Source organism: Pygoscelis adeliae, unplaced genomic scaffold, assembly GCF_000699105.1.
Source record: "Pygoscelis adeliae isolate BGI_AS28 unplaced genomic scaffold, ASM69910v1 Scaffold189, whole genome shotgun sequence".
In the NCBI taxonomy this organism is placed as follows: domain Eukaryota; kingdom Metazoa; phylum Chordata; class Aves; order Sphenisciformes; family Spheniscidae; genus Pygoscelis; species Pygoscelis adeliae.
The window spans coordinates 1,231,413-1,256,847 of record NW_008825543.1 but is presented as its reverse complement, the minus strand read 5'-3'; the positions used below and the strand labels follow the sequence as shown (position 1 = coordinate 1,256,847).

At 42.7% G+C, this 25,435-nt stretch overlaps 1 protein-coding gene across 2 annotated transcripts in view; it reads right to left on the bottom strand.

Moving 5' to 3' along the window:
* The window catches only part of KCND3 (potassium voltage-gated channel, Shal-related subfamily, member 3), a 122,593-nt gene that overhangs the window by 14,220 nt on the left and 82,938 nt on the right, over positions 1-25,435 (bottom strand). For both annotated transcript variants that reach the window (XM_009331940.1, XM_009331941.1), the window contains exon 2: positions 15,894-16,056. In XM_009331940.1, the coding sequence (XP_009330215.1) occupies positions 15,894-16,056 (163 nt within the window). The remainder of the gene's footprint in view (positions 1-15,893; positions 16,057-25,435) is intronic.

Below are 25,435 nucleotides of genomic sequence, written 5' to 3'. Positions count from 1 at the left end.
GCAGATTGGTTTATTCTTTAAAAAGTTAATAGTCATTTTTGGGGGGTGAGATGCACAGCAACTAGAGACACTTGTCTTGGACGTGTTCCTGGCAGAGGAGGACGGTATGACTGTATGTGATCTAGCAGTGTGTACATGCTCTGCATGTGTGTTGCTTTCATGGCTCACCTTCTCTCTAACATGCTTGGTTGTTTAATCCTCTCTTTGTCTTTCAGCTCTGTGCTCTGACATCTGTGTTGTCACTTGCTCTGCTTGTACTGCAGCTAGCATGGTGACACCCGGTCCTCAGCGATGGTGGAGATGCTGCTGCAGTACAAGTGGCTAGTAACAGGCATTCAGAGGGAGGAGAGCTGAGAGGGAGGTTTGGTAACTTGCTCCACTTACCAGTCAAGTAGCATACGTTGTTAATTTAATATTGGGAAATACTAATGAAAAAGTCTATGTTCATCATCGTGCAGTTTTTTTTTTTTGTTCCTTCTGTCCTCTGCAGCGGCAGTGCTAGTTTATTAACTTTGGTATCTGATAATGTAAGACTGTCCAAAAATATGCATCTCTTGACAAACTGACAGAAGTCACTCTGCAACAACACAGACGTTCAACTCTTCTCATTTTTATTTATCCCTGACCTTCTTGACCTCCAGGTGGACAAGTTAAATGATAAAAACCAATCCAGAATAAAGCAAGCAAGAAAAACCAATAAGGCCCTCTTTCTTTTTAATCGCAGGGTTTTTAGCGTTTCAGTTTTTCTTTTCAGTTGTGCCTGCTTCTCTGTCAAGTGCTCATTTGCCTTTTTCTTTTCTACTGTTAATTTATGACTCAAACACCATTAAAAGTAAATACATGAAATAGCTGTGGCTATTAAAAAATAATTACATTGTGCTGTATTTTAAAATGCTGCATAATCTTTTAAATAACATGGAACTCGTGATTTTCCTTTCTAATTAGAGGTTCTAATGGGTATACACTGTAGGAAGAGTAAAGCCAAGAGGCAAATATCTGCAGTGGGTCCAGAGAGTATAATAATTCCAGGAGCTCTGTTACCGTACACGCGTGAGTGACTCTGGCCCTCAATATTTGAAAGATTTGTTTAACCTTAAGAGCTTCTGCTTAAGCAGACAATTTCTCAGGCAAAGACGTGTACAGGTTACTAGTTTGCAGCTTTAATTAGGTGACACAGACTATGACCAGTCTGAAAAATAGGTCTTCTTTTGACACCCCAAAATGGGGACATCCAAAATTGACTTTCCTTTCTATACTTCACCTAGATTTCATTGTCCCAATTTAACGTTAAGACTCCAAGTCAGTAGATGAGAGTGAAATCTCTGATGGAACTTACTCTGTACTGGGGCTGAGGTATCTCGCAGGGCTATCTGGTCACCCTGTGAAAGGGGCATGAGTTGTATTTGCAAGTCGTAGACTGAGGGTACAACAAGAAAATGAAATTGGATCTTCAGTTTTTCTGAAGACTTTCTCAAACTGGTGTGTTGCTCCAGGCCCCAAATAAGACTGGCCTGAGACTGTAATCTGGAACAAAAGATGCAGAGACTACTGCTATTGAAGATGCGTTATGGGGAGAGAGCAGGGGATAAGGGACTGAGGGATATTCCATTTCCCAGTTACATGGCATTGTCTCTCTGTTCCTGTTAATTACATTTTCATTAAATTATTTCTTCCATTTGCAAGTATATGACTTTCCTTACTTTTCGCAATGATCTTCTCTCTTCCATAATCAGGATTGGATATCGGATCCAGTGATGGTCTTTACAGTGAGGCTCTGATGGCAGCCATAGAAGACTTCCATTTCCTTCTGTGCTTGACAAAATATCAGCTCCTTTGCTGAAGGAGTTACCAGAGTCCCCCAACTTACTCACCTCACCTATAGCAGGAACGGTTTCATCCTCATCTTCAGTTCAGTCAGTTGTTAAAGTGGATTCAGTCTTAGGCTCTTGTAATGAACATTATTCCCTTTGCCTCCAGGCTAGCAGGGGATCAAATATTAATAGCTGTACTCCATGTGGACTGGAGATGGTTCGTTTCTGAGGTCTGTTCTCTTTTCTTCTTTGAAACAGGGCCACTAGCTATCTGAATAATTAAGCCCCATAGCTTTTGTAGTTCAGAACAGACGTTGTTATTTTAAAAAATGTCAGTGGGGCAGGACAGAAGTTAATCCTATTCTCCTTACACAAAAGGCTGTCTAGGATAGTCACATCACCTAACTCTGTGCCCCAATCATGATTAAATTTGGTAGATATCTTGATTAACTCAGCTAGAGAAGTTAATTAAAATTGGTGCCTAAAATTGGTTTGGCCCTCCAGACAGTTTCCCACATTAGACTAGAAACAATTCTAAAACCATAGTTCATGTTTTTATGTGAAAGTCTGTGTGTAAATGTGCATTATTTGGAAAGCATATCTATCAGGTGACACAAGCTTTACATGATATTTAGGTACACGTCGTATGTTTACGTGGGATGCGGTACTTTGATCGTGCCTGACAGTAACGAAGGGTTTAAGGGCTGCAAAGCGCTCCCCTCTGACATCTGCAGTGGAGGTTCGACACCGGTTTGTATGACTGAGCAAAGTGGACTGAGGACGTGAAGGGCACCTGGCAGCAGTGTAGGACTCGGGTCACAGTGTGGAAGCCGGTAAAATCTGGCCCTTCCAGAGGCGTTTTGTGTTACCTGTTGGAACGCATCGGTCTGGACTTGGCCGGCTGGCAGAGGTACGAGTGAATTACAGAGGCAAAAGCCTTCAACTTAGGGCACGCCACGCAAGCTTTGAAGCAGCAGTGTTTTGCAGGGAACCGTACTATGTACTGTCACATATTTTGCTGTCAGAAACCCGGAGAATTAAGCTGATGGGGTCTTCCAAATTCTGCCAGTTTTCAACACGTGTGGGTATGCTTTTGTCATCTCTGTCCTGCAGAGCTCAGTACTTCTGGTCTGCAGGACAGAAGACAGACAAGTGGAGGACCATGTTTTTCTGGCCATCTGCTGCAAATGTCTTTTGGGGGTTGGGGGGATAGCCGTCTTCTCCATCTTAACCCACAAACGTGACAGACTAAAGGTCATTAGGGCCAGGCCTGAGATCACTGTTACTGAATATAACCCCTGCATCAGGAGTCTAAAAAAGGAAAAGAAAACGGCACATTGTGTCTGCATGTAGAGTGGTAAGAGGAGTTGCTAGGAAACCACAGGATCTCAAAATGCATATGACCTAATCTGGAAGATAATTTATATGATGAAAATAATAATACTAATGACAGCCACTTACAGGTTAGAATGACTAATTTGGTTATCTTGGAGCCCACGTGTTCCTGAGAGCGGGATGGAAGGCAGGTCTCAATAACTTCTGGCTCCTTAATGCTTTTTAAGAAACTGGAGACTCGGAATAAGCAGGAAGGGCAGTGAAGCCCTGTACACATGGAGTGCTGAGGTACGGTGGGGAGGATGATGAAAGTGGCTGTCAGCATCCTGGGTATCTACATTTCCCAAAGGGGCTGACAAAGAAGAAAGAATAGCCTAACTTCATCTTCTAGCTGCTTTGGAGAAGTGCAAGGAGCGGGAGTTGCTGGCTAGGAAAAATGCTTACCAGATGGCAGGCCCGGGAAACAGCTAATTATTATTTATTGATGATTTTAATCTAGTTCTTATGGAGATAATGTTCACTCTTGATTTATGTGATATAATAAACTATTAAGTTACAACCTATGACATAATTTCATATTTGCCAGACATCTTCAGCTTTCCAGATCTTCCGTGCTTTTGAGCAAGGAGATGACTGGACTATATGTATATCAGGTACTGTGTGTACAGGTCCTACATCCACTCCTGCTCCCTCTTTGGACTGGAGCTGTTATTAGCGTTCTCCTTCCCAGAATGGTTGAGGCTAGAAGAGACCTCCAGAGGTCATCTGGTCCAACCCCCTGGCTCAAGCAGGGCAGCCTAGACCCAGTTGCCCAGGACTGTGTCCAGATGGCTTTTGAATATCTCCAAGGATGGAAACTCCAGAACTTCCCTGGGCAACCTGTGCCAGTGCTCAGTCACCCTCACGCTGAAAAAGTGTTTCTTGACGTTCGGACGGAGCCTCCTGTGTTTCAGTCTGTGCCCATCACCTCTGGTCCCGTCACTGGGCACCGCTGAAAAGAGCCTGGCTCCGTCCTCTTTGCACTCTGCCTTCAGGTATTTATATAAGTTAATAAGATCCCCCCAAGCCTTCTCTTCTTCAGGCTAACCAGTCCCCGCTCTCGCAGCCTTTCCTTGTATGAGAGATGCTCCAGTCCATGTCCTGTCTAACTTTATCTGCTAAAACCACACTAAGAGCACTCCTGGCAGAAAATGCAGCTACACTAGATAATTAACAGTGCTTCACATTTTTTTTGCCTAAACAATTAGTAGTTTGAATATGAGTAGAACTATTGCTGACTGCTGCAGTGAGTCCAATGGTGCAGTAGGTGTACATCACTGGTCTTTTAAGGCTGAAATTGAAGCTGTTCTCAAAAGTAATCAACAGAATATTTTGATCTGATTTTTATTTCCAAGGTGAAATATCACAGCCATTCAGTAAGTGCTCGATTTTCTTGCATTTGTCTGCATCTGTTGCTAGTTTGGGTCTGGACTTAAATTCTAGATGGAAAGAAAATGGTTGATTTTGGGCTATGGAAAAGATAACAAGCAGATTGTACATTTAAACAGGAGTTTCTGCAGACTTAACGACAGGGCTTAAGAGTATGGCATGACAAAAACATGTTTTCTTGTAGTCATGCTCTCGCCTTCCTAAAACGATCTCATCTGTGGTACCTTTGACTAATTTTAGCATAAAATTCAGAAAGGAATTCAGCAGACTTCAGTTTGTACTTCTGAGTGGGAACTCAGTGCGTGTATGGAACTTGGAAAGGGAATGGATGTAACCTTCATCTGGTGGAAAATAGCTTAGCTCCCAGCCTATTGTAGTAGTTTTTCTTTGCCAAGCAGAAAAAGGAAAAGTCTTCATTTTAAAAAAAGTATTCAAAAATAATAGTGGACAAGAAATTAAATTAATCTACTGTCTGTGGAGTGCTTTCCTCAATATAATCAGGCAACGCTGATCACCTGTCCTACCTATGGCTCTGGGAAGCTGATGTGCCATCTTTAACAAAGCCTGGAAACGGGCTGGACTGCCGAATTAGGACTCAGGGTTGTTAGATGTGTTTGAACACTGAGTGAAATAATGGCTGTTTAAAAAGCAAATGGCCCATATAATAAGTACTAGTTGTTATTCTGCTAGCCGTGGTTCCATCTGGCTATTGTAATAGGCAGGCAGCGGAGTTACAGCCGTGTTAGAAAAGTTAGTTTCTGCAGATCATCTTTATGTCATTTTAACCTTTTTTTCCTAAGAAACAAAGTATGCACATTTGGACTTTCCTTCCTCTCAAATCTTTATGTTAAACAGCTTTTAAGCCAAGTTTAAATATTCTGTCATTTTTGCTTTGGGGCAGATGTTGTAGAGCTGCATATGGAAATTAGATAGTGTAGAACTCATTATATTCCTATATAATTTGATAGAACCACTTACAGTCAGACCTTGATCTTATTTTGAGCCTCTTCATTACTTTCCAGAGATGAAAGATTCCCCTCCCCTCCTCTGTGGCTCTCCTTTTAATCCTACCTTACCCTTGGCACCATTAAAGCAACAGAACATCATTTCAAATGCACTATATCGTTTAATCTTTTCCAACACTGAAGAACACGATGTTCAATCTATTTATAGAACAATGCACAGAATATGGAGTTTAATGGATCTCGGCTTCTCTGCTAGTCATAGATATCCTGGCTGATTAAACACAGAACTTTGAAAAAAATGTAATACGCAAAACTTGCAGAGAGAAATGCAGGACGGTCAGGAAGCCCCTGGAGCGCTGAGACTGGTCCCCTCCTATTGCAAACTTCCTTTTGTACATTTTCATCTTGAGCTTACCAAGCTCTGGCTTACACTTAGTGAAGCTCTTACTCCTACTGGGCATTTATTTTACAACTTCATTCTTCTATTTAGAAAATTTCTTCTGATTTCCAGCCTGCATGTATTTGTTGCCAATTTTACTCAGTTGTCATTGTATTTACGTTTTCTTTTTACATAGACCATTCCCTTTCTGGTGTTTGCTGCATTCTACAGGAAAGAATAGAATAAACTTCACTTTTTGTAGAGTTTGACAATTCTCACTTTATTCCTTTGCTTCACATTTAAGAAGTAAGCTTTCTTGGAGGCCATTTCATATTTTTATCCTCTGTAGATGTCCTGCTTATTTCTAATACCTTTTTTTAGTTATCCATCTATCCATCCAGCCAGCAAGGGTTACAGTCAGACCTCGATCTCTATAAGAAATGACCTTATGGACAGTTTTTCCTTGATTGAAATGTGTTATACACAGTTACTGCATCTTGGCTGAAATTCAAAGCTTCCTCTATGCTGAGGCTCCCACGCTACTAGTCCAGCTGACTGACAAAGCTAGCTCTCGTCACTTCTTAAGTTTGCCTCTTGAAATAATAACAAAAGAAATTCCTGAATACATTTTTTGGCATTCTTAGTGCCGTGACAGATTTTAGAGCTTGGGTCAAAATCGCTCCAGGGATGCGTGGTCAAAGAGGTGCCGTACCAGTTGTAGTGGGAATCTGGTATAGTCTGTCAGAGTTAGAAGTAAAGTCTTATGGGGTATAAATTAGGGTGTCAGAATTTGTCTAGAAATGTATTACTTAATAAACATCATCTCAAGAAAGAGCCTCATGTTTTTCTGCATTGTTTATAGAGAGGTTGCTGTTCTCCATTATTATAAAATAAGGTCCCGTGTTTGAAAGCAAAGTGTGATGAGCATCTGTCTGCCTGTGATTTATCTGTCTTGTCTGTGTTTCCAGACCTCACTTTTATAACATCTTTCACACAGCTCACACCCCTAATTAATAGCTATAAAGTATTCAGGGGATGGAGAAATTAACAGAATTTGATCTAGTGTCACATGTCAACTTACTAGACCTGATATATGAACACTAATTAATGGTGTGGAGGCCTGTGGTTAGCTACAGAAAATGAAGGTAATTGCTTCATATAGTGCTGCTCACGCCTTTCCCAGGAAGATGGTGAAAACACGGCAGGGTGGATGGGGATGACAACCACAAAACCTTTGTATGAAACTCAAGAAAACATAAGCAAATTTGTAAAACTCTTGCCCTTCGTTCTCCCCCGTGGAATAAAGCCCAAGGGGAAGAGATGACGGTGGGGCTGTTTTCCTGCCTCCTTGCCTGCTCACTGGCAGTGGGAGCAGGTCTCGTCTCCGACGGGCAGGGACCCACCGGCAGCCAGGGGAGTGAATGGGGTTAAGCGTCAGTGTGGGCAATGCTGTTGCTCCAGGCGGGGTAGGGCCAGGAGCTGTGCTCCATCCCACTTCCCTGTGCTACGAGCCTTCAGCATTAATTGAGAGAAGCGTTGCTTGCTGGTGAACAAAAATTGCTCAGAAGTCATCAGATGACAATGAAGTCGCTGTGCAGTGCAATTAGCTTTCTTTCTGAAGCTGCTCCTAGTTGTTCCTCTTGCTCCTGGGGTCTCTGGGGACAAACCTCTCGCATGAGGCTTCTGGGGAAAAAAATCCATCACAAACCCATCCCATGGTCCTATTTGATAAGTGAAGACTCTTAGAAGAATGCGTGTCTCAGCTCACGTCCTTACGCTGACAGGCACAACACGTTGGCTGCATGCCTTGATTTGGCAGGTGTGGAGGGAGAAGCCTGCCTGGGTGCTGTCCTGGGCGCCGGAGGCTCCCGGTTTGTCAGCAGAAAGCTGCGGAGTCGTCATGGCTACGCGCTGCTCTGGCCCTTGTTTGTGCATTCCAGCATCCCTGCACGTTCCTACTAGAATGGCTCCTAATTGTCCTGACTCAATTGCTAACGAAGCTGATGCTTCGTATGTGGTCAGAAATGCACTGGCGCCTGGATACCGAAGCTCTTGGACAATGTGTAGAATTGCTCTTTATTATTGTATTTGTTCGGAGTTAATGCTGAGTTGGGTCTAAATGACTGCACTTACATGGAGAACAGGTGGCTGGAATTACTGTCAGGCAGCGGTCTGCATAGTAAACAGAGGAGTTCTGCTGCACTCTCACAAAGAGGAGAAAGGAGGAACTATTTCCTATGGAGCAATTTGCCTGCTGGATTGAACTGCTTTTTCTTCCTGCACAGTACTCGCAGGCAGACTGTGATTTCCCCATATAGATATTTTTTTGAAAATTAACTGTAAGCTTTGCACACGCTCTTGATTCCCTTGCCTGCTCGTGAACCATTCTCTGCCAGCATTTACTGTTGCTCTGCTTGCTACCCATGACTGGTCAGGGAAGCACATGCTGTCATTTCTGCTCCTTTGTTTGGTGAGTCAGCAAGACTTGCTAGTGCAAAAGTGCAGATAGATAAATTTAAAATCCTGGGTATGAATAGTATTACCGTAAGATGGTTTCACTTTATAACCTTGTACGTGTACATGATCTAACTGCAAAAATCCACCGAGCCAGAAAAAGTGGATTTATCCTAGTTTTATGCATGAAAAAACCTGAGTCACAGAGAGGAAGTATGGAAGGGCGATGCTGCAGCAGCATCAGTTTGTCAAAACAGTGAGACTGGCTGTAGTGGGGAGACGAAAGAGGACGGCAGGCTCCTGCTCGTGCCTGGAGAGGGCCTGCCTTGTGCCGGTTTAGAGCCTGATGCAGTGCTGAAGTTATCAGCAGTTACTGTGTGATGGGATTTTCATGACCTTCAAACAACAAAGGCTTGTTCTGAGTCAGACTTTGCAGACCACTGCTGGTGGGTGGAGTGGGAGGAGTGGAGTAATGAGATTCTAGGACTTCTCAAGTTGGGCTGTGTAAGACATCTGGCAGTGTCTAAGCAGGGAAATTCTGCAGTGGCTCTTGAGAGGGGTGCTGGTAGACTGCAGGGTGTTCCCATCCATCTGACATACGTGATTAGAGGACTCAGGGACCTGTATTGCCATCCCAGCACCACATGTGTCAGCAACAAATGTTGTTCTTCATCTGCTTATCACTGTCATGGTGCAAATTAGTAACTGCAATAAGCTTTACTACCATTTACACCCACTTTTAGTTATCTTTTTTCCTGACCCAGTGGATATATCCATATCCATTAATCTAGACATAACCATATATTGCAGTTGGCGCAGGGGTGTTTGAGCTGTTATTCGGTATGTAGGCTGGGAACTGCATGGGAGCTAAACTGCACCCAGCCCACTGGATTCTGCATTACTTAGACAGAGTGGTAAAATAACTAGTTAATAGAGGCAACAGCAAAGAATCTGATCACTAGAACCCAGTTCCAAAGTAGGATAGGGCTTCCCAATGTTTTTTGGCTGAACATTTTGCATGCAGGTCTCCTTGACAAGGCGATTTCAGCTTGCATTTATCTAGGCGTCTGGGATGAAGCGGGCAACATCAGCCATTACAAATCCTACCAACTGTGCTACATAATGGAGCCATCTGGACAGGGGCTGCCACACAAGCCGGACTCCCAACAGGTGGGGAAAGGGGACACCCTTTTGCTGAGATGACCGAGGAGAGACCCCGAGGATGGGTTAGTCAGGTTCTTACACATTGCAGGCTGTTACCTGGTTATGACTGAGACATGGTGTGAAAGGGCCTCAAGGCATGAAACAAATGCAGCGGCTTCTGGATATGTGTGGAAATTACGTCATCTGGGCATTTGGCCACTACTGACAACAGGCTTAATATTTAGATATATGGGCTTGCTTTGGAGGCTGAACCTATAAGCTCTAGCTCACCGATTTCAGTCCTTCCTTTCAGGGGAAGCATCTAGTTGTCTTATGCATTTTGGGACCCTGGGAATTTGAACTAGCTGAACTGATGGAAAATGCCATTTTGCTTTCCTGGATGATACGAAAGAAAAGAGGAAGGATTCCTGGTTGGCTTATTTGTTTGTTTTTTTCCCCCTGAACTGTATGAGGGGATGTGACAAACACCAAACACGAAACAGAGGAGGAAGAGAAAGAGGTACCTACCTCAGCAAAAATGAAATATCTTTTTTAAAAAATAAAAACTAATTAAAAAAGCTTTTTTTCCCCTGTCAAAAACTGTTAAATTTCAACAACAACAAAAACATTCCACGCAGATTCATTGTGGTTGAAAAAAACATGTTTTTTAAATGTCAGCCAGCTCCAGTTTTAACCTTATTGTTTCTCTCTCTCCTTAAGTTCCCAACCCCATTCCCTGCTGGGAACTGAGTCATGTTCTGTCACTGAGCTCTCCTTAGACAGCTCACAGCTTTGCTCGAGTCGCTTTTTCTGGCCGTTCTGTTCCACGCTCTGAAGTTCACTAACCCACCTCCAAAATTTAGGGTGTCAGCTGAAAAACAGAACATTTCAAAGCTGACTCCCCTGCTCTGTAGCAAATCAATTATTATAATGGCCTCGTTATTGACAGGTGTGTGGGCCGTCTTTCTCATGGGTACGATGGTGACATAAATCTAGTATTAAGCATTCTTTTCATCACCATCTTCCCTCTTCATCCGCTCTGCTGACTGCAGCCCTGTTTTCCATGCCTCTGGGAGTGACGGCTGGGCCTGGAACAGGCTGTTTCTAATGTGCCTCTTATGGAATAATCAGAAAGACGTTTGTGTCCTTACTCTTCCTTCCTTTTGGCTTAAGCCCCTTTTAAGCATCTCCATAGTTACCTCTTCATCAGTCTGCAGAGCCATAGCTGCCTGTGTGCAACCATCTCAGGAGTAGCTCTCACTGTCTGGAATAACCTTCCTCCATCTACCTCCTCTCATCGACTTCCATCTGAAAAGATACAGCTTATCCCTTGCCGCTTCGTTCCTTTCTTCTGCTGATATTGGCTCTGTGATTGAATGCTTTTAATTCATCCACCAGGCAATATGTCCACTTCTCTGCTTCACCTAATTTATACCATCTACTCTTTGATAGCCTGCGTTACAGTTTTCAGTTCTATATTATAGTTTTCTGTGAGAGCGGCTCTGCAAAATGATTTTGTCCTGGGTAGTCCTTTCCTTGCCTAAATCTGGGTGTTTGGTTCTTTCCTGGGAACTTATAGCCTAGAGGATGAAATGAGAAGTCTATTTCAAGGCTTTTGCAGTACATTGCTTGTTGTCATAGAGTCAAAGGCCACCAGATAATAAATGAAATGAACTGAACAGGCTAAGAAGCTGTAGTCCTCAAAAGCATGTTTACTTCAGACCTGAAACCAAGCACTGTGATTACTCAAGTTTTATATTCGTAGACGACGGTTTCGGTTTAGCCCCTGTGAAATGCACCACTAAACCCATGCTAACCCCTCTGAGATTATCAGCCATTTCAGTATCTTGGCTCATTTAGCAAATCTAACCATTAAATGATAAATGCACTTTAAACAGGGTTTTTTTCACAGCATCTGAGCATTTACATTTCTCCCTCCTCTGTTGTGCAAATGTGAGGAGGCATACTTCATTGTGTAAGAGGCCCCTTTCGGAACATTTGTTTTCCCCCAAACTGAGAAGATCTAGAACAACTCAGTTGGCTAAATTTTAGCCCTAAGGGGGCTGGTCTAGAGACTAGTTTGCTGTATGCTGTTGTTGCTATCTCCAAACATTTCAGCTGCCACTCTACTTCCGTGTGCCTTCTGAGGCTGTTCAAAACTGCTTTAAATACGCCTTTGAGGACTTACCGTCTTCATCTGCATGTACGTTTACGTGTGCAGGGAGTTGGGGCTAACAACCACATAGGCTTAACCTGTAATGCTGTATCGCCCTTGGCTCAGTATTTTTTTCTATCCTACCATTTTTTTCTTACCAAAAAGCTGCTAGTGCACGTTGCTATTTGTCAGTCATTTGCCCACCTAAGCAAACTCAGTTTCTGAGAGCTCCTGTGCAGTTTATTGCCAGCTCCTGTTTCCCCAGGGAATGGGACATTGGAGCCGATGGGGTCGTACTGCTGAATTAGTTGGACTGTATTGGAGCAGTTTGGGGAGATACCAAAGGGGTCTCTAGTTGTCTTTTCTGAAGCATCATTCCAGGAACAAAAAAAACAACAGAACAAACTAACTTTGCTGCACTTAGCACAATCTATCCAGCTGAGGGACCTGAGTTGGTTATTTTAAAGCTGGACAAAGACAAGTCATTGGACCTGGGATATTAAGGACCAACAAAGGCTCCCATAACACTTTGAAAAACACCTTTCTAAAAGTATTTTCACTGAGATCTAGTGTTTTCTTCTCCTTCATTCTTCCTTTTTTGTTGTAAATGTTTGTGCAAAGTCAGGGCCTTTGATTTTGGTATTGGTTCTCTGCTTAAAGACATGGGAATAAATTCGCCTGTCAGCAGCTAGACTTTACTCAAGAAGGATCATTCTTGCAGGATTTTTGACCAGTCTCCGAGTCCAGAGGTCTACAGCTTTCCTGTAAACCTTGGGAGAGCAATCTGCACTTCTGGGATCTTTGCTGCACTAAGCCTAAAGGCCACATCTATTCTTTTCACTACTGTATTATCTGGCAGTCTTTCAGCAGTGCATTTCTCTACTGCCCTGCTCTGGTGGGAATAACGTTGTGGCTTGGGGCTGAACTTTTTCTACTGTTGCTAAAAGAGCAGCATTTCAGTAGCTGTTAGTAGCTGCCTCTGCTTTCTCTTTCTAGGGTTGAAAAGTGGGAGGTGTAGTCCTCAAACCAGCACCAGATACTTGTGTCCTTCTTCACATTGCATCTATGCTGCAAACTGAACACAGCAAGAGAGAGACTCCAGCATTATCTGAATTACAAAGTCATTCTATTGTCAAGCCTTTTTAAGTGTCAAATTCTCTTTTAAAACCAAAGGCTGTGACATTCAGTGAAGAACAGCATCGCTTCAAAGTCAGGAAGGTCTATTCTTAGCACATCAGTCAAAAAGGAAAAAAAAAAAAAGTCTTTGGGGGGGAAAAAAAACCCAATTTTACCAAAATGAACCTTGTCAGAAATGATCAATTCATCTTCCATTCGGATTGACCTGGTCCTCGCAGCATGCCAGAGGACAGAATTTGATGACACAGCACAATAAATTAAGATTGCCAGATCTCCTTGTAATTAATTCTCTTGCAGTGCAGTTTTGGCAAAGAATAATTTATCTTCAAGGTGATTAAATCACTGGTAGTTTTGTTTTGTTTTGTTTTGTTTTTTTCCTTTTTAAGGAACATTTCTCCTCAGTTAGTTGAAGAATAGATGCTGATGAGTAACAGCCACCTCCTGGTATTTTATTCATGCTCTTTAAATACATCTTCCTGCTAGACCAATGCCTCCTCAGCAGTTAAGAGACAAAGTTAAGACTGAGCACATCATAACCCAGAGGGACACTGGGGCTGTGCTGCACTTTCCTGATTTCTGGAGTGCAGCCCCTCAGAAACCCCCACTGTGCTGGAGAGCCCAGGTTTACTCCCACCCCGACCTTCAAATCTGTGAATGTCACATCCAGCCAATTTGACACTCGTACAGTACTTTTGCCTTTACTATTTCTCATTGGAAAACTTGAGTCTGAGTTCATAAAAAATAAATAAATATGATCTATAGCCTAATCATGATTTATAATTGTACAGTATAAAAATTGTGATTCTTGAACTAAACAGAACTTCTTCTAAAGCATTTATATTAATACATACCCTACAAATTATTTACTCTTCAATTAAAAGAGAAAAAAAAATTATTTAGCACACTAGAAACTTAGGAAAGACATCTGTGTTGTTTCTTCAAAGCTGAGTCTTCTAAACTCTGCTTATAAGGAGCTTCTACTGGTGGGCTCTTCACGTTCAAGGACTGAGAGAGTGCAAAGAGCTTTTTCCAACCTTCTTGAAAAAGCCACGCAAATGTCTTTGTATCTTTAATTAGATGGGGACAGAGTTTTAACTATTCTGAGAACTTCCCTCTTTCTGAAGAAGGGATTCAATTCACTGGAGGATGATGCTGGAACAAGTATGCTATCAAAGCAGATTCTTAATGTCCCTGTGTATGTCCTGACCATCTCCAGAGAGACTGTCATTAATGTGCTTCTGTCTCTTTCGTTCTCTTTAGTATTCATGCAGTGATGATCATGTGAAAATTACTCACACTTCTGACTTGAGAAAACTTTCTTAGCCCAGAAATTCATCCAATATCAAGGGAATTAGAAATTCAAATGGGGGGAAATTATACACTGTGTGTGTCAATACAGCAAACCTTATAAAAGCTGCAATCAATCATATCAGCATCCAAGGTGGTGGTACATTTCCTTGTCACCAAGTGGATCGCAGTCCAACAAATAAAGGAAAAGGCGCATCGGAACAAGAAACTCGGGTATGCTGCCTGGAGAGAAGGACAGCCTCGTCCGAAAGCACGGATCTGGAGTCAGTTCTGGGGCTTCTTTGTATCGTTATCCATGGTTATGCACAAATCCTGTTTGTTTATTTGTCTTGCCTATTTATCTGCTGCTTAGGCAATACTGTAACGCAGGTTCTGTCTCTCACTGTGTTTATGTGCCACTTCAGTAGAACAAGTACTTTCTCTCAAAGTCTTCAATTATTTAAATGGGCTGTTGCACACTGTCCCCTTAACCAAACCTCTACATGGGTACTCCAGTCCTTCCCCTGCACTGACACCTAGAATGTTCCTGTTGCAAGTTAAACCCAGATACCTTATGCCTGGGTGCAGCCTCACATTAGGCAACCCACTCTGCAAATCGTTTAAATTCATTAAATGAATGCAATGATCCATACTGGTTTCCCACTGTCCGGCTGCCGACTGAACAGTGTGTGGTACTGAGTGGACTTCCGTTATGATATCTTTTTAGGTTTTTTTTAAATCTATATTATGTTGTATGACTAATCAGACAAACAACTCTCCCCCCCAAAAACACCTCCCGAAATTATTGCAGTTTGATGTTTCACATGTACAATGCCAAACCTAATGCAGGTATGTGTAAAACCCAGCAATGACTTACGGAGACTGCAACTCATTCCTGCATGATTCTGTCTCTCTGCTACTCTCCTTATGTGTTTTGACTGCCAAATTTTGTGGTTTTGTAGGTCTTGTATCTCAGCTCTCTGCTGTCAGCTCCCCGAGATGCAAGAAGTAGGCACGGCCCAGATGCTTGCCTGAAGCAGAAATAGCACATCTTTCTACTACTATTCTCTGTCAGGTCCCCTGAGTCTTGAATTTCTGGCAGACAGCATTCCATAGGGAGAAAAAAAAACCCAGACCTTTAGCTTGCAGTTGTTGTGAAAACCTGATGCTGGTTTTGGTGTAATTTAGCAGACTGAAAGAGAGATATAATAAATCTGTTATACTCTCTCAGTGAATCGTTAAGATTATGCTGCTAAAAACCGTTCAGATTTTGGAATATTCAGTAATCCCCTGACGTTTCCAGGGGCTTTTTGTGTATTCCCAGTGTTCTGTTTACGTAACAGTCTGCAGCTTTGAGGGGGTACGTGTACTGATAAGTATATGTTTCTGGATGGGTGTTTTCAAAACTCCAGGGCAGAGAGAGGACAGGAACCAAGCAGCCAGAAGGATAAACAGCTCCTGTTAATGATTTAAGGGTTTATGTGTATATGTATATATTTATTTCAGACTGGTGTGTAGCAAAGGTGAGCAATAAAAGCCCCATTGCTTCTAATGTTTAGAATACGCCAGTACACAGTGTGTGCAATGAACTAGCTTGTGTCTGTATGGGTATAGGTAGATATAACTGCGTGTGAAGGTAAGCCTACACGTGCAGGTAGATGGATAGGTGCATGCAGCTGCCCTCTGCAATATTCAGAATTGTCACTGGTGTCTCACAAGCCCCGTGGTGACAAGCAGGGGCTGAGATTTGCTGGCAGCTGCCGAGCTTTCGGAGGAGGCAGCCGCACGGGATGGCTTACCTTCTGTGCTCTCCGCTTGTCGGCTCTCTGGTTCTGGTGGTAAATTCGGCTGAAGTTGGAAACAATGACTGGAACGGGCAGAGCAATGACCAGCACCCCGCTCAGGGAGCAAATGGAGCCAAATATCTTCCCAGCAATGGTCTTGGGCACCATGTCACCATAACTAGAGGGGGAAAAGAAAAAAAGAAGGGAAGCCCCTCCTTCAGACAAGTGCACCAAAAGCCTTCTCAGGTTCCCTGAGCGCACAGCAATGTGAGTGTCCAGATTGGACACTAAAGCTTAGAAATCCATCCTGCAAGCAACAATTCATGTGGTGCTGTCATCCTAGAGATAGCAATTACACCGCGCTTGGGCAATGAATTAAGCTAAGCCAAAGAAAGGCACTCTTGTTGCAGAATAGATGTGCCAGTTCAGGCAGCTGCTGAGCACGTTAAATTCATGCCCTCACTCATTTAGTACCTACCTCTCCACGCAGATGAGCTCTAACAAACTTAAAACTGTACGTCTGCTTGTGAGCAGGTTCATATATTTTCATTCCCTTGTATCCAGGTGCAAACGAGGACTGATTTACACTTCTGTGTCAAAACCCAGCATTTCCTTGCCATCTGTACAGTCAGAAATTGGGGTTCATTCAAAGTCTGGATTCAGTAAAGGGTGAATTGTCAGGAATATGAAACCAGCTGAAAAATTATTCAGACAAACCTCTGCACTGGATTTGACCCAGCAATCTTCATTAACAATTGTAATTTGTATGTTAAATAACACCAGCAGAACTGAGATGGAATAATCCATTTTATGCAGATGGAAGATGATGCTGGTTTAGGTTCTGTGGATTCCACGCGACAGAAATCACCACTCTGTTGAGTGCTTATTTGCTGTTTGTGTTTTTACTTCGCATATTGCGAAAGCTTTCTGCAGCAGTTTTATACTTAAGCTTAAGCGTTAATACTGTCCTTCTGTAAAGAAAACCAACGTGCGTTGCCTTGTGGCTACTCACCAGTGCCCTAAGAAGGAGCATGGCTGTTATTCCCCCATGGAACATACGGTACTGAACCTGCCCTGGGGCTCGGGCACGTGATTGACTGCGCTGGCTCACTGAATGCTGCGTTATCGTGAAAGTAACGGGGAATTCTGAATTCTGATTTACAGTTTGGCCCAACGCAATCCCCACGTTGCATCCCAGGTGATTGGACCTCTTAATTCTAACCGACTGCGCCATCGCTCACGATTCCCCTACCTCGCAGCACAACTTCGGATATCCAGCAAGCACCAGATGTTGGCAATGCAAATGTTGTGCCCTGCGCTCAGCAGATGCGGTGGTAAACTCCATGGGAGGCTCTTCCTCCCCTGCAGTTTGCCCTCTAGAAGTGACTTCAACAATGCTTTCTTCTGCAAATGGTTGATAGGCAAATAAAAACCCATCCAGAAAGCTGGATGTGGATTGCAGTGTGTTCTGATCATGTAACAAAAAGCTCATTTGTAGCTAATGCCCCTAGAGTATGATAGGAACACAATTAGCACAGCCACTGACTGGATTTACAGGCCTTGTTTCGGTGAGCCATTTATCACATGCTTGCATGCAAATGTATATTAATATCAATATTCATTGAACTAATTTTCATCTGGAGAAAAGGGAAAAGCAAGCAGCCAAATAACAGATTTTTTAAAAAAAAGTCTCTGATACTGAAATGACCATGTACAAACCACTGGGGTACAGGAATTCCCGAAGTACCTCTGTGACTCAGGAGGACACATTGTACGCTGTGAAATCCCACTGCAAGCAGGTTTATGTGACCTGGCTACACCCTGGAGTAGAAGAGAGGTCGCAGGCACTGCAACCTGCTGCAGTTTTGCAGTAGACAGGGAAAGGATGCTAAAATCAAAATCTGGGCCTAAGGAAGACATCCCTTGTTTCAGGGTGCTTGAAATCTGGAGAGGCCCATAGTTGCTACCAGATGGTGTTTGGGATTTCCATGCTCTTCTTTGGGATGTTCTGGTGTTTGAGGCAGCAAATATTGAAAAGCAAAATGATTTACCGTTGAGGCTTTATTTTTACCTTTGATGTCTGCATATGACCAACAAAGAGCTTTTATGGGAATTGAGTTGTGCTAAGAATAATTTATGTCCAAGGGGAAAACCAAATATTTCAAAACACCTTTTTTATCAGCTGAACGTCTTTCCCCTATCCAAGAACTCATTGGTATGAGTGTCTCTGAATAAAAGCAGAACTCATTACACATTAACTGCTTGCTCCTGGGAGTCGCTCATGGGCTCTCTTTCTAGGCTCAGTGGCTAGACAGTGTGGCCAAGCAGCTGGGTAAAGATTATCATCGCTGGGCTGTCACACTCACTTGTGTCCCAGGAAAGGCTTAGTTTCAGGCTAAGTGACAGCTTTTCTTTGGCATTTTCAGGTTTTTGGTGTTTGGGGTTTTTTTTGGTGGTTTGTTTTCTTTTTTTTTTTTTGGTGTAAATGCTTCAGGCTTCACTAGCTAAGGCTTAATTATCCAAGCAGAATCCTTTTCCTGCCTTCACCTGCATTAAAACTCCTCAGAATACCTCAAATCAATAAAATGCTATTTATGTCTATTAACTTTTTAGGTGCTGCTTTATGCAAGGATAGTTTAAAAGCTCTTGCTAAGTGACAAGGTCTTTGCCTCATTTAACACTGTTCTAAAAAAAATCTTTCTTACTTTTCTCCTGCCACCCCTTAACACAATAAGGCTGAAAATTAATCATATGCCTCAAACATGATCTTGGTGACCTGGAGCACTGAGAGAAAGCCCTTCCGTGCATTTGTAGAAAGTATAATAATAAGTGTCTGGCTCACAGTCTGTCTTGTAGAGTTTTGTTCTTACACGCAGACTGAGAGTTACCTCATTACTTGGGACTTCAGACAAGGTGCTTTAAAACACCATCAGGAAAGATGTCTTGGAACACAGAGGATTTTGCTGGGGAGATGTAGAACTTCATTTGCAAAACTATTATGAGAGGTACTGCAATGAGAAATTTTGCACTAGCTGGAGCAGGCTGCACAGAAACAAGACCTAAAACCTGGATCTACCGCAGAGTTATCTGCGGAGAGAACGCTGTTAGATTTGTCCCTCTGGGTTTGCATGGCATGTCGTGTACTTCCAGCCATGTTTTCTGGCTTTACTGGGCTGACCTGCAGTGTGAGTGATACTGATGTTTGGAAATGTCATAGCTTTTTGATCAGAGCAAAACCCAGCTATGCTTCAGCAGAGCTTGATTTAGATCCCCTTGCACTTAATGAGGGGCCTCCCTTTGACTTTGATGGGGTTTGGAATGAACCTATAAAGTTGCAATTGTTCTACTCCTGTATTGACTGTAGCTACTGCAATATTAATCGCTGGAGTGACTATTTTTGTCCTGATGGTACCACAAGGTACTAATGGCCACGTGGCATATTTATAACAGATACAGTGCCAAATAATCTCAGATATTGGATTTCAGTTAGTACTAATTGGGCATTTTAAACCCCAAACTTCTTTTCCCCAGACTGGAATGAGAGAACTCAACTTTCCCTTTAATTTATTTAGTAAAAGGCAACTTGTCACCTAAAAAATTTCTTCTACAGAAAGTGCATTTTAAGTAATTCATCAATAATCTCATTAGAGCAGCAAGAAGATAGAAAAGTTAGGTAATGATTAACATTCAGAGGGTCTAACAGGATGTTTGAGCCTGTAGTAAAAAAATGGGAGGCTGCAAATTCAGTAGACTTTTAATGTGACCTCTAGTAAATAATTTCAGCTTTCTGTACCTCAGTTCCCCATTTATGAAATGGCAATTGGTTACTGATTCTTTGCCTGCTTGGTTAAGTAGGTGCTATGTTCTTCAGAGCAGGAGCTGCTCCATGTTCTGAATATACCCCACACCCAGCAGTGACCCCTAAGTGCTACTGCCTTACAAATATTAATAATGCAAAGCAGTTGTACAGAAGTCTGGAGTAAACACAGCCTGTACGTGGCTCCAGGCTTGTCCAGAGATAAATGCTGAGCATCGGCTAGGTTAGATGTGGAACATGTCTAGAGAGAAACATCTTTTCTATTTATTTTGCCAGGAATCCGGTTAGATGGCAACAGATTCAGCCAGTTTTCAGTTGCTGAATTCATTGCTCTGCTTACTGGCTGTGCTCGGTGAGATACACCTGCTGCCAGACGAGCACTGGGGCGTGCGAAGGCGTGCAACCTTTGGGAGGAGCTGCCCTTGCTGCTGCAGTCCCTTCGGTGCTCTGCACGCTGATGGTGATTCTGGAGCCTCTACGCATGTATCCCATGTTTCCAACGACATAGCTTCGGTTTGTCCCCTTTTCTTCTCCTGCTGTCCCTTCAAAGCCCCATTTCCTACCAAGGAAACACTGTGAACACTGAGACTTCTACCCACTGGACAAATAATGTAAGGTTCAAGTAAAGCCTTAAACAGACAAACCAGGAAAAAACCAAAATAGGATGTTACTTTTAAGTGGTCACTCTTTAGACTGGAAAAGACTGCAAATGCAGAATTTCAACATTTATTTTTATTTGTATTGTGACTTCTGTGTTCTTTGGATATAAAAGGGGTCATATACCACTCACCCTAATTAGCAGCTATTAGCCTTGACAGCATAACGTGCTGTTGTTTTTCTCTCTGTCAGTACAGAAAATGCTATCAAATAGAGGTCACTGCTTCCGAGTTCTGGTTTTAGCGGTAGAGGTGTCTGGACAGTGCTTAGCTCCTTCAGCTGGAGACAGCAATAAATAAGGTGCTGAACAGCTCATCAAATGACTCACTCTAAAAATAGACTCTCAGCAGCATCTCTGATGATCCTAGCTCTCTGTGCAACACTCACAGCCCTATAAATGGGGAATTGTAGTAAAAAAGCTGGAAGATCCTACGGTATAGGGACATTGGAAGGTGCTACAGCGGTAACAACTCCGTGGGGACAGGGAAACAGCTTTTCAGAGGATGCTCTTTTCCAGCAGCCTTTTTATGTGCCAACTTTTCAGCCGGTATAAGGCATGCACCTGAGGAGGGGCGTACGGTTCATAAATCACCATTATTGTATAGCTGTTGTTTCCAGTGGTTTCTCTAGATGCAGAGGAGATAAGAGTGCAATTGAAAATTGCTAAACCTGTATCTCAACACCTTCCTTCTTACCAGTAAAAGACCTGCCTTTGGACAGAGGGTCAGGTCCAACACCCCTCGTCTTCTCCAGAGCTGGCTCAAGGGAGGGCAGTCCAGCCCCACAGAGCAGCACGCTCAGGGAGTCCTGGTGCACGCTCCTGTGCCCCCAGATGATTTGGTTAAGGTCACAGAGCCAACACAAGAACATGGGGACAGCTGGCTCGTGGATCAAACGGTCAGAAGAGGACTGGGCTTTTTCTGGTCGCTATGTTTAAGCAGTCAAGGGACATTTCCTGCCTAGTGGTGCAAAACCTTGTGGTTTTCACACACATCCTATAAAAGCTGAAAAATCTCATGGAGGATGGAAACAGAAACAATGCTGCTTCAAATGATTTAGTATTTCTGCCTCACAGTGGCATTAACAGCTCTTTGAGAGCTTCTTTATCTCTCTAACCTTTTGTCCAGCACAGTAGAGTCAAAAGAAGATTTCACTCCAGCCTGTAAGCTTCTGCTTTTAGGACAATAAGGACAGAATAATAACATTATGTACCATACAATAGAATATGATTTTGAAAGCCTTTTGCATGAAAGAGATAGAATAAAGCATGGAATTAGCATGTAGCTTTCCAGGTGCAAGAGATCCTTTTTTTATACTGTAAGTAAATCGCTGTGGAATGTTTTGATTTGCACAAAAGAGAAAAAAAATATCTAAAATTCAGCTAGAATGTTTCAGTTGCATTGCAAGACCGCGTGTGTTGCATTTGACAGCTCAGAGGAGCTCATGTTCCTCCATCTAATAGGTACAAGTCCAATGTAATCATGCTAATGCTGCTTTGAACCTCCACTGAAATAACGATCGTGTCACTTCCAATGATACCATGAAAACAAAAGCAAATGTTACTCGTTCTTTTCTTGTTTTTGCACATGACGAATGAACGGGGAATTAACAGCTATGGTATGGGGGCTGGGGATAGTTAGATCTTTTCTTTAGGGTTTGGCTCACGGTTCCTCTGCCACATTAGCTGTTTCATCTGCCTTGCTGGAATTACCCCATCAAAACCCACAGCTCTCCGGAGCACAGCTAGCTGCTGCTCACATGTGCCGTTTTCCTGCCCGGTTGGGTTTTATCCCGTCACGTATTCATACCTCCAGGTATGCAAAGATGCTGTTGCCTTTCTTGGCAGAGGCATACAAACTTTCACGTGTGATGTATTAATTCCTGTGTACTGGGACGGTGGGAGGGAGGGCTCTGGAGCTACTGAGGCCGTGATATCGTCTGATGGATTGAATGCAGACATGCGACACAGAACCAACGATGGAGCGCTCCTGAGGTCTGAAAGCTGACTTTGCCATGGGCTCGTTTTATGGCCTCAGGTCCGCTTTCTATGTGATTTTTTCCATGTCTGTAAGGGAGATCAAAATATTTTCAGAGCTGTCCTGGACAAGTGTTGTGAGGAATAATTAGTTAATGCTGGCATGATATTTTGAAAATATAGAAGTTTTTTGAAAGTGTTTTGCAGACACAGACTCAGTAGCCCATGGCCATAAGGACAGTCTGGTATGTTAATGACAGCTTTTTAAATACACTAATCCTAGAAGGAACGGGATGGACTGATCAATGCCTGAGAAACCTGACATGCGAGGAGGCTTGTGGTGCCTCCTGAAAGAGCGTGCTGTAAACAGAGCCATAATGGCTTTGAAGCAAGGGAGTCTATAAACAGGCTGTCAAATGACAGACTTGAACAGCACATCAGCTGTGTCCGGGAAGTACAGAGCCTATTTCATGCTAGGATTCTTTTACATTAAATATACTTATTTTCTGCCTTGTTTTGAGCTGGGCAGCTCCCCAGCTGGGTGTTCAACTTCTGCAATATCTGGCTTGGTTTTACATTGCTGTTTTCTTTTTCCCTGGCACATTTTATTTGTTAATGTTTTCATGGATGCTCTCGTCCTCCCTAGATATTCTGCTGAAATTACATCCATCAGCCAAGCTGCGAGGAATGAGTGCTGTAGATGTATATCAGTACTAGCAGCAGAAGCTTATCTTCAGTACTCAGATTCATTTTGATTTTTTGTAAAGCTGTGGTCAGCAGTTACTTAGTAGGGATTTTCCAAGTAATGTTGCCTTTTTATTTTGTTATGGTTTATAAATTCATATTTGTTACTGAGTTTTGCGTAACAAAAGGACTCAGAGATGTATCTGAAATCCTGAATCAAGGTCTGATGCTGTTAGGCCCTTTTCTCATACTAACAGAAGTGAATGTGCAGTGAAATGGGAAGATAGGACATTTAAAACTGAGAGGGATTTCTGTACAGTGCAAGAAATTACCTCATTGGAACTCACTGTTTCAAGATACTGTGGGGAATTTGCTAGAGATTCACAAAAGGACGGTCAGCTGTCTTTTTATTAGCACCGAGACCATGTAGTTACATCACCAGGGATGAAAAAGGATGACTGAGGAGGTGCAAGTTCTGTTGCTTCTCTAAGAGTGAGAATTAGAAAGAGAAGCAGGTTATCCCTGATGACTTGCTTAGGGGGGTTCTGTACTTCTTCTGGGTAGCCCGTACTAACCCTCACCAAAGCCAAATTAAGGGATTAGATGGACTTGGGGTCAGCTGTAGCCTGCTCATTCCTGTACTCGTACAAGAAAGGTGACCTAGCTGAAGGTCTCTGGGAGCAACTGGTAGCATAAATATTCCTTACAACAACAGCAGGCACGGCCCAAAGAAACAGGAATGTTTATGTAGACTTAGGAATAAACTGAGTAGGTTATTTAATACACTGAGGGTGGAGAATACTTAATATATGCACACACTGGTTCCATTTATTCTTCCTGGCTTGGATCAACTTCTCAGCCTGTAGGCAGTTAAAACAGATGGTCTGAATTTGGGTAACATTCAGACCTTGAGTTGAAGCTAAAAATGGAATTTCATTGGCAAGGAAAGTAGGTCAGAAAGCTAAAGCCCCTAGTCCTTAAATGATGAAAGGCTTCTAATCAAGTGTTCTCTATTACCATTCATTAAAAGGAGGAGGGGAAGAAATATTATTAGAGACCTTTGAGAAAGGGATTACAATGGCAGCGCGAGCACCCTCCTTCCTGCAAGGAGACCTGCGCTTTGCAAACCTGTTTTGGTGTAAGAGATGGGGCGACCGTGAACGTCGCTCCCTGGAGTCCCGCGGGCTGGACTGGAGCCGCAGCAGGATGGGAACGGTTTTCTTCACGGGAACATAAGAAACTTTATCTTCTGCTTCAGTCACAGGAATGCTGAGAGGCGAGCCTCTTTGCATATCCTCTGTTAATACCTTTCACACTAATAATCCTTTCCACACTAATGCTGTCATCTGCCTGACTCAGGTTCTGTAATTTCATCGCCTCTGCAAACTGTGACTTGCACCATATCTGAGACTTTGAGTCAGAGATTTCTTTGCTCTTCATCATTTTCAAATGTGTGCCAACTGCTAGAAATCTTTCTCCGTTGTAGCCGACAGGGATTATTCAAAGCAAAAGGGGAACCTGTACCAGTTAACACAGTGGTCCCAGTTTAGCACATTGTTTCAGCCCTTGCTTAATATTAAGCACATGCTTAATTCCTGTTCACTGAAAAGATGATAACATGCTTGTTCCAATTTTTTTTTTTTAATGGTACTAAGATGAACGTTTGTTCTTTGCATTTGGCAAACCCAAGCTAATGCACTGTCATTACCCCTCTCCCTTTCCCCTCAAACTACTGCTAGAAATTACATTTCTCTGAATGGAGAACTGCTTGCATTTCAGCTCTGCCAGCAAATGCATTTTTAGAGATAGTGTCAGAGACCTCCTGTTTGCTGTCCCTTAATGGTAGATGTGGACTGTCTGCCTCGATCCTTGGCTGTCACTGTCACGGTAGCAGGTAACAAAAGTAGGGACTGAAATCTGGAACATTCCACTGGTCTATATAACTCAGAAATGACGTGCAGGGTAATTGTCTACTGCTTAACAGAAATAGCAGTTTACTATGTCATACACATCTCACTGAAGAAAAATAGATGTGTTCTTTTTTTTTAATGATATCTCAGGTTTCTCTATGATCACTTAATAAAGCATTAACTAGTTTTTCACAAAAAAAAAGAAAATTTAAACTCTTGATTTAACAGTTATTCAGAGAAAAAGAGGAATTGACTTCAATGTAGAATCAATGTACGAAAAGCTGAATTTCACTTTGCAGAAAATACCTCCAGTCTTAACCTCCACACCTTACTGTCTTTTATTCCTAATGTTTATTCATTCAGCTTTTCAGAGGAAGCTCTATTCCTTTTAGTTCTTGCAAAGCTGATATATCTAGCAAACAGTGATCTTGGTTTTCTTTTGCTTCATGCATCACCACACAGCTATGTTGTCATCTAAGTTTTTGATCCTCAATTCTCAGTTTTGGTAGTGATA